We start from the raw sequence: 8,738 nt of genomic DNA on the forward strand, positions 1-8,738 counted from the left end.
TGGTGGGGTTGGTACAGAGAGTCATGGGAAAGACACCACCTGTCCCTTACAGACATCACCTCTCCTATTAATCTGTCTTAAGGCACTTCTGCTTGTATCCATTAGCCAGGAGTAAGTTACCAGGTCATACCTAGCTGCAAGGGAAGCTGGGAAATGAAGTCTTCCTCCTAGGAGGCAATGTGCCACCTAAGACAAGGAGAATGAATATTTGATTTGCATCCTGCTGCCTCTATCACACCTTTCTTCAGGTCCCCAGTTACTGGGACTGGGTGGGGGAGGTGGACACTTGGATGGCAGGTGAGGAAATGAAAGAGAACGGAGGAATAGTGAAGGCAGGAGGGATCTCGTATGTGAATTAGTGAAAGGCTCTGCCAAAGTGTATGGTCTTGGTCAGTCAGTTTCCATACCTGGGCTTCAATTTCTCCATCTATAATAGGATATATTATAAGGATTAAATGAGAAAATATGTATAAAACACCTGGCAAGGTACCTGGAACCTTCAGGGCCCAGTAAATGGTGATCACCGCCAGCCACTCCGTGGAAGGAAGACTGGGCAATCTACTTCTGTAAAGACTTACTGCCTCGGAATCCCAAAGGGTATTACTATGGGTTGGAATTGACTCGAGGGCAGTGAGTTGGTTTTTGGTTTGGTATTATGTTATAGCTCCCCAGCGCCTCCCCAGTGCATCCAAGCCTTTCCCTTACTAGCCCTGCCAACTCTCCAACTTATCCCTCAAATCCCTTCTCTAACAGCCTCCATGACTTTGCCCATGCTGTTCCCTGCCTTAAGAGCACTCTCACCCTCTGTCCTTCAATCCATCACATTCATCCTTCAGTACCCAGCTCCATCTGGCTGGAAGTCTTCCTCAACCCACAGGAGACTAATCTTAGACACCTCTGAACCAGCCCCTCACCACACTCCATCTGCACACCCCTGTCTGTTTCTCAGTCTATTTTCCACCCCAGCAAGCAAAGTATCCCAAGGGCAAGCCTCCCCTGCCATCACTGAATGCGCTTTGGGTTAAAGTGAGGAGGAAAAAGGTGGATTGGGAGTGGGTAGAGAAGAAAGAGACAAAGGGAGGGAGAAGGGAAGGAAGAATACAAGCCCTGCAAATGGTATTTGGAGTCCCTGGCACTGGCATGTAACTGGGTTTTCCTTCTTACAGGGACAGATGGGACTTAGGGATTGTGGCTTTTGTTTTCAAAAAAGTGTGCAGAGCTTTTTTCTTAAAAGATGGGCTGCCTCTCTGTGCTGAGGGAGAAAGGAACAGTTGTAACCCCTTGCATAAAGCCCCCTTTAGAAACTTCCTCTGCCTATCCCTAGAGATGGACCCCAGAGGAACTTGTGGTCCAATAAGGCAAAATAATTAGTATAATACTAATGTTGATTGTATGCTTACTATGATCTAGGCATTGCTCTAAGCGCTTTGCACACACTAATCAATTTAATACTCACAATGTCTATACAAGGTAGATGTCATTTTGTTCTCATTTTATAGCTGAGAAAGTTGAGGCAAAAAGAGGTTAAGTCACTTGCCTAGAGCCAGGATATACCCAGGCGGTCTGGATCTGGCATCTGTACCCTTTATGCTATTCTGCCTCTCAAAGGGAAGCTGGGAATGGAATTGATGTGTGGCCCACAATTTCCACTCTTGGAAAAAAACCAGCATTCACAGGTCCTGGTACTCTGCTGAAACTGTTACCTGGGACTCTGCTCAGGGGCTCAGCCTGGGCTGTGGGCAGGGGATGCTCTGTCTGCTTCTCTCTCTTCCCCTACTACACCCTCCCCTACCACAGGCCATTGGAGAGTCTGATTGCAGATTTGGAGCAGGAGGCAAGGTGGGTAATATCTGAATAGCCTGGCATGACATTGCACCATACAGAGACTAAGAACCAGTTTCTGTCTTCTGACATCTCCATGCTTCTATCTCTCTGTGGTCAAAAGAATCAAAGTACAGTTTACCCTCAAACAACGTGAAGTTTAGGGATGCCTACCCTCATGCAGTAAAAAATTCACATATAATTTTTGATTGCCCAAACACTTAGCTATTAATAGCCTACTGTTGACTAAATACCTTGCTGATAACATAAACAGTCAATTAACACAATTCTTGCTGTACAGTTATTATATTTTTACATGAAGACACTCACACACATACACAAAAGTTTATTGACTGTATGATAGGATTATTTACTATTCATGAAGTGGAAGTGGCTCCTTTAAAGGTCTTCATCCTCATCATCTTCACATTGAGTAGGCTGAGGAGAAGGAAGAAGAGGAGGGGTTGGCCATGCTAACTTAGGGGTGGCTGAGGTGGAAGAGGTGGAGGAGGTAGAAGGCGAGGCAGGAACAATTGGTGTAACTTTACAGAAATAATTTCTGTCTGATGTTTTTGCTTTTTCATTTCTCTAAAAATGTTTCTCTGTGGTACTAATCCTTCTTCCACTGTTCGCTTTGGTTTCAGTGGCCATATTATAGAAGGATCTGTGTCGTAAAAGAAGACAAAGCAGTCTTGAATTCCAGGGAACCTCTACCAAGATTGTCTTTCTCATTTAATCACTTTGCATCCTGGCACAGCTTTTTCCACCTCTTCCTCATCATCTGGCACTGGTTAGGATGTACTCATCTCCAAGTTGTCTTCAGTTAATTCCTCTGGTGTGGTGTCTATTAGCTCTTGAATTTCTTCAAGAGCCATATCTGGACCCACACAGTTCAAACTCATGTTGTTCAAAGGTCAACTGTACTTCCTGCCAAAATCTCCAGCCTCTCCAACAAGGGCAGTTTCGATCAATTCTCAAGAGGATGGCTGTGGTTTCCCTACTTCCTTAGCAAGCACACCTCTGACAATACTGTGGAGTTGAACTCCACCAGAGTTCTTCCCTGAATGCCCCTGTTGTCCAACAGTCCTGGAGATTATACCCTGTCTCTCTGTCCCCCCAACATATTTTGCCCTGCCTTCTAAGAAGGAAGGTTCACTTTTCCACTGGCTTGTTCTGTTGAGTATGGGGTCTGTGTGGTACCCTAGCCAAGGGCAGGCTACATTATTCTACATGAAACAAGCTGAGATCTGGAAGGAGGGAATGAAGACCAGAGGAGAAGTGGGGAGGCAGGTGGAAGAATGAGAAAAAAGAAAAAAGGACAGAGAAAATGAGGAATAAGGGAATAGCTAAAAGTGGCAGTGCTCAGGAGAGAGCATGGGGAGAGGGCGTGGGAGAGCTTGTATCATGTGATTCCACTTTGCTGTCTCTCTCAGTCACCTTCAGTGAAGATGCCTTTCTAGCTCAGAGCTGTTTCGGATGCCTTGACATATGCAAAGGAGCTCTGGTGGTGTAATGCCTAAGGCATTTGACTGCTAACCAGAAGGCTGGCAGTTCAAACCCACCAGCCACTCCTCAGAAGGAAGGTTGGTCAATCTACTTCTGTAGTGGTACTGCCTTGGAAACCCAAAGAGGAGTCACTATGAGTTGGATCCAACTCCACAGCAGTGGTTGCATTTTTGCATCTGACATATGTGATGGCATCAGGGAAAACTTTTGGGTACCTGCAGGTCAAAATGATGGTTCTGAGAGGGCAGGAGTGGAATGCAAAAAAAGTCTGTCGTGAGACCCAGTAGATAGGTTGTTAGCTACAGGACCTCCATGGAGCAGCCTCTGGTGGCCTTGGGGATGGCCCTGGGCCATCTCAAGCTATGGACTTCTCCTTTTTGAATATGCTGCATGTTGAGGAATTATTTCCCCTCACTAGGGGTCCTGGTGAATATATCCCAGAAACCAAGGATACCCTGAGCCTGAAAGAGCCACTTTGAAGAGGTAGGTGAAGGAGAGAGGGTGCTCTGGGGCTTTTCCTGGCATTTGATACTCTGGCCCCAGCTCCTCTTCCAGCCATCTGCATGTACACACCCAACCTTCCAGGTTTATCTGAAACTCACTGTTGCTTTATAGTCATGGTCCTTTCTACCTCTGGGTTTTGTACACACAGTGCCTTCTACCAGGAGCGGCCTCCTTGTCTGCCTATTAAATTCCTTCACAGCCTAAGCTCCACCTCTTCCAAAAAGCCTTACGGATGCCCTCTGTAGACCTCCCCTAGCCTAGATTCTCAGGCCCAGTCTTACCCTTATCTGGACAGTGGCAGTGGACGGCTCTTATTTTCGCACACATAAGGCCAAATGCTCTCTCTCTACCCCAATCCTCTGCCTATCTCCCCCAGGAAAAGCCCAGGATAAGCAGACCCAGGTTGCACAAAGTTACTCCCCACTTCTGTTTGCTGAGCTCCCTCTTAGCTTCAGCCTCTGGTTCAAATGGCTCCTCTTCAGTGAGGCCTTCCTGACTCCTTGGGCTGGGTGCCAGAGGCATCCTTTGGGCATCTCCTCACCTCCTGCTCTGACATCACCGTGTCTATACCTTTAGGAGTTGGAAGCTTGTATGGGGCAGGGCTAGGGCTGGTTCTTCTGGGGCCCCAGAACCAACCCAGGCCCAAACATCAAGATGTCAATACAGGTTTGCTGAATGAATTGTACATCATATCCCCTCCAGAAGAGCTTATATTCATCCCTAAAAATGTAGCTCAAATGCCCTCTCCTAGGAGCTTCCATCTTCCCCTCCCATCTTCTCCTCCCATCTTCCCTCTTCTTCTTCCTTGGTGACTCCACAGCATGTAACAGCCTGATTACAGTATATGTTCCATTATATTTTTGTGAGCAGTTAACATGGTTTCCCCAGCTCCTCATGGCCAACTGGGTAGTGCTAGACACGACCTGAAAAAAACTCAGTGTCATCCAGTCAATTCTGACTCATAGCGACCTTCATTGGGTTTCTAAGGCTGTAAATCTTTATGGAAGCAGACTGCTTCATCTTTCTTCCACAGAACAGCTGGAGGTTGAAAAGTGTCAACCTTTTAGTTAACAGTCAAATGCCTAAACCACTATACCATCAGAGCTTCTTAGGTCCATGCCCAGGAGTGTCTGTCTCAGAGAACGGGCTCAATAAATAGCTACTGGTGAGATTTCAGGATCTTAGGTAACCTCACTCCATGCCCAGCTGAGCTGAGCTGTGATTCTCTCTCTGCATGGTTTGGAATTGGTGAAGCTTCTGCCGCCCCAGCCACAATGGCACATATATATGATGGTTACTCAGGCCCAGGGCTCAGCGATCTTGTCGTTGCCACTTGGCTGTGAGTTTCTGCAGTAGCTCTTGTGGTCGCCGGCGGAACTTGTGGGTAAAGTAGAAGAGGATGGGATCCAACACACTGTTGACGCTGGCAAAGGGCCTTGTGCCCTTGTAGGCGGCTGCAAAGGTCTCCAGCATGGGGCAGGAGACTCCAGGTGTAGAACGCACTGCCAGGTAGGCTGTCTTGGTGATGTGGAAAGGCAGGAAACTGATGACAAAAATAGCTGCCACCACCACAGCCATGCGGGCCGCCTTGCCACGTCGCTCCTGAGCCATGGACCCTGCTGGACCATCCTGGTGGCACAGGTGGTGGGCCATGCAGTAGTAGCAGGCCAGTAGAGCAGCAAAGGGCAACAGGAAGCCAATAACTGTGAGGGTCATGCCATAGGGCATGTAGCTGGTGGCCAGGGCTGGCGGGCTTAGGTCATAGCAGACAGTGCGGTTACGTTGGATGCCTGTGGTGGCAAAGACAGCTGTGGGCAGGCACTGGGCGGTCACCGCCAACCACACAGCTCCACACACTAGCCAGGCAGCCCGGCGGCCCCCACGTTTGTGCCAGAGGGCCAGAGGGTGGCAGATGCCCAGGTAGCGCTGGAAGCTGATGCAGGTGAGGAAGAGGATACTGCCGTGCAGGTTGGCATAGAAGAGGAATCGGACTAGGCGGCAGGCGAAGTCACCAAAGGGCCAGTGGTCACCACGGGCATAGTTATAGATGAGCAGGGGCAGGGAGCAGGCATACATCAGGTCAGCCAAGGCCAGGTTCAGTGTGTACACGGCTGTGCGGGTCAGGGCTCGACGGGACATGCAAATCTGGGCAATAACGCAGGTGTTGAGTGGTAGGCCAGCTGCTAGCACCACTGAGTACACAGGTGGCAGTAGAAGCTGCTTGAAGTTCTCACGGTAGGTGCAGGTAGTGGGTGGTAAGGCCAGGTCATGGCTAGTGCCATTGCCCAACTCCATGACTTCCCAACTGGGCCTCCTGTATCTGGAGACACTGGGGAAGCAACACACAACCTGTCAGTGACTGCACCCAATGACCACCCAATAGGTCTCTGACTATCTCTGGGCTTTAATCTCTCCATCTGAACAGTGAGGGCACCAAATTTGTCCATCTTTGATATCCACCACCCACACAGAGGCCCCACACAGCCCTCACTTTAAGGAAATCTGGAATGCAATAAAACTCAAGCTTTGGGGAAATCCAGTCTGCTTTCTTTTTGTACTATCTCTTCCTCACCAGCCTTCCTAGTTAACTCCTATTCATCCTTCAAAACCTTGGTCAAGTGTCTTTTTCTCTGTTAGTGGAGGCTGATAGACTTAGGTTTGAATCCCCACTCTGCTACTTACTAGCTGTGTGAACTTGAGCTAGTGATATATCCTCTTTGAGCCCTAGTTTGCTCATCTGGAAAATGGGGGAATAGTGCACTACCTCTCAGGGCTGTCCCCGGACTAGAAGCACTAAAGCACACTATGGAGGGCTTTCCTTGGGCTCCCTGGGGTTTGGAGATTGTGACTGCAGTGGTCCTTCCTGTCTCTCCCCACGGACTGGGAACTCCCTGAGAAGAAGTGACAGGTCTCATGCCTCTAAGTCTTAGAGCTCAGCCCAGGGCTTGGTTGACTGACATGACTAGAATGTTGGCACACCTTTAGCTGACTGGGGGCAGCATCCACCTCCTCAATCTGGCCTCCACCTTCCAATACTGTGGTGCTTCTTTTGGCTGCAGTCTCCTTATCTGTAAAATGGAGAAAGGAGGGGATTTAGAAGTTTCCTAAGGGCTCCCCCACCCCAGTTAACTTGAGGTTTTGTGTTTGGTTTTGAGGTTACAAAGGCTGGTCTGGGAGCAACACTGAAGCAGCAGCACCGTCTAGTGGTAAGAGTGAACATAGCTTCCCTGAAGGCAAATGGACGAGGACCAATCAACTCAAACCTTTTATGGAGAGGGAAAACTCAAAAAAACGCGCTGCCATCAAGTCAGATCCGACTCAAGTTTCCAAGGCTGTATCACTACGGAAGTAGATTGCCCAACCTTCCTTCCAAGGAGTGGCTGGTGGATTTGAACCACCAGCCTCCTGGTTAGCAGTCAAATGCTTTAGGCACTATACTGCCAGAGCTGGGGCACATTGAAGGGTGGTGACTGCTGGCTCTTACTCAGTGAGTTAGAAACAGATTCAACATCAGAACCAATCATCTGACTCAGAGAAGGCAGGTTGGCCCAGGATGTGTAGGTTACTAGCCCATCTTCAGAGCTAGACAGGCCTAAGTTCAAATCCTGACTGCCCTACTTCCAAGCTGTGTGACCTAAGGCATGTCATTTGCTTTCTTTGGGCCTGTGTCCTTATCAATAAAATGTGCCATGGGCCTGACATGCAGTAAGGGCTCAATAAATGTCATGCCATTGTATACCACAGCTTGGCCCTTATCCGTCAGGGCAGCAACACAAATGCTTTAAGGGATTTCCTGAGGGGGAAAGTCTGACTCCTTTATACTTACCTGCAAACAGGTATTTCCATGTTTATTGGCATCTAGAGAGAATTTACAACCTAAACCCAATGGACCTCTAAGGCAAAGCCTTTGAGAGAGTGAATCCAATCTTCCCATCTCCCTATTTTACAAGTAAGATAAACTGAGCCTTAAAAAAAAAAGAAGAAGTCTTGCAAATGCACTCACAGGGTAGTAGAGGGTTGAGACTGAGTGCAGGAACCATGGCACAAATGGCCAGGTTCACATCTCAGCTCTGCCATATGTGAATGGTGTGGCTTTAACCTCTATGTCTCAGTTCCCCTATCTGCAAAATGGGCCTATACAGTACCTGCATCATGGGTGTGTGGTGAGGATCAGTGCCTGGCACAAGTCAAATATTAGCTATTCTTAATGTGAATATGGGAGCTCTGGTGGTGTAGTGCCTAAGGCATCTGACTGCTAACCCAAAGGCTGGTGGTTCAAACCCACTAGCCCCTCCTCGGAAGGAAGATTGGGCAATCTACTTCTGTAGAGATATCACCTTGGAAATGTTATGAGTCAGATCCGACTCGACGGCAGTGTGTTTTAATATGAATTTACTTTGCCAGTAGGAAGCTGCTGAGTAAAGTTATAAAAAGGTAAAGTTTTAAAAAGTTATATTAAAGCAAAGCATAACTCCCCAAACTAATTTCTTTCAACTTAAATTTCATTTTGATAAAAATATCTTACTGAAATTCTGGCCAACTACAAAATGATGACGTTAGGGTTTTCTAGTTTGCAGCCCACATCTCATACCACCTGGTCTTTCATCACCAAGACTCCTCTGTGAGCTTCAGTCCATGTGGTCACAGTGCTAGGTGCCCAACTAGGACCAGAAAAGGAAGTATGGGTGGTCCCCTCAGTGTGGCCGTGAAGCCAAATTAGTATAGGGAAGAGAAAGTTCATTCATTCATCTTTTTAGTCATTTGGTCAGGCCATTAACTCATTCACGCATTAGTTCTCTTGTTTTCACATTCTGAGCATTCACTATTGGTTGGGCACAGTATATAGATGTAGTTGTGGATGCAGAGAGAGAGAGAGGGACACAGAGAGAGAGAGGGACAGAGAGAAA

General features: G+C 47.9%; 1 protein-coding gene across 1 annotated transcript; it reads right to left on the reverse strand.

The window, feature by feature from the left end:
- Positions 1-5,142: 5,142 nt before the first annotated feature.
- On the reverse strand, positions 5,143-6,144 carry P2RY6 (pyrimidinergic receptor P2Y6). The gene has a single exon (XM_007940964.1). It carries the CDS (start codon positions 6,124-6,126, stop codon positions 5,143-5,145), a length of 984 nt encoding a protein of 327 aa, XP_007939155.1. The 5' UTR covers positions 6,127-6,144.
- Positions 6,145-8,738: the final 2,594 nt, after the last annotated feature.

This window comes from Orycteropus afer, unplaced genomic scaffold (genome assembly GCF_000298275.1).
Source record: "Orycteropus afer afer isolate SDZICR_OR568_19922 unplaced genomic scaffold, OryAfe1.0 scaffold00074, whole genome shotgun sequence".
Classification (NCBI taxonomy): domain Eukaryota; kingdom Metazoa; phylum Chordata; class Mammalia; order Tubulidentata; family Orycteropodidae; genus Orycteropus; species Orycteropus afer.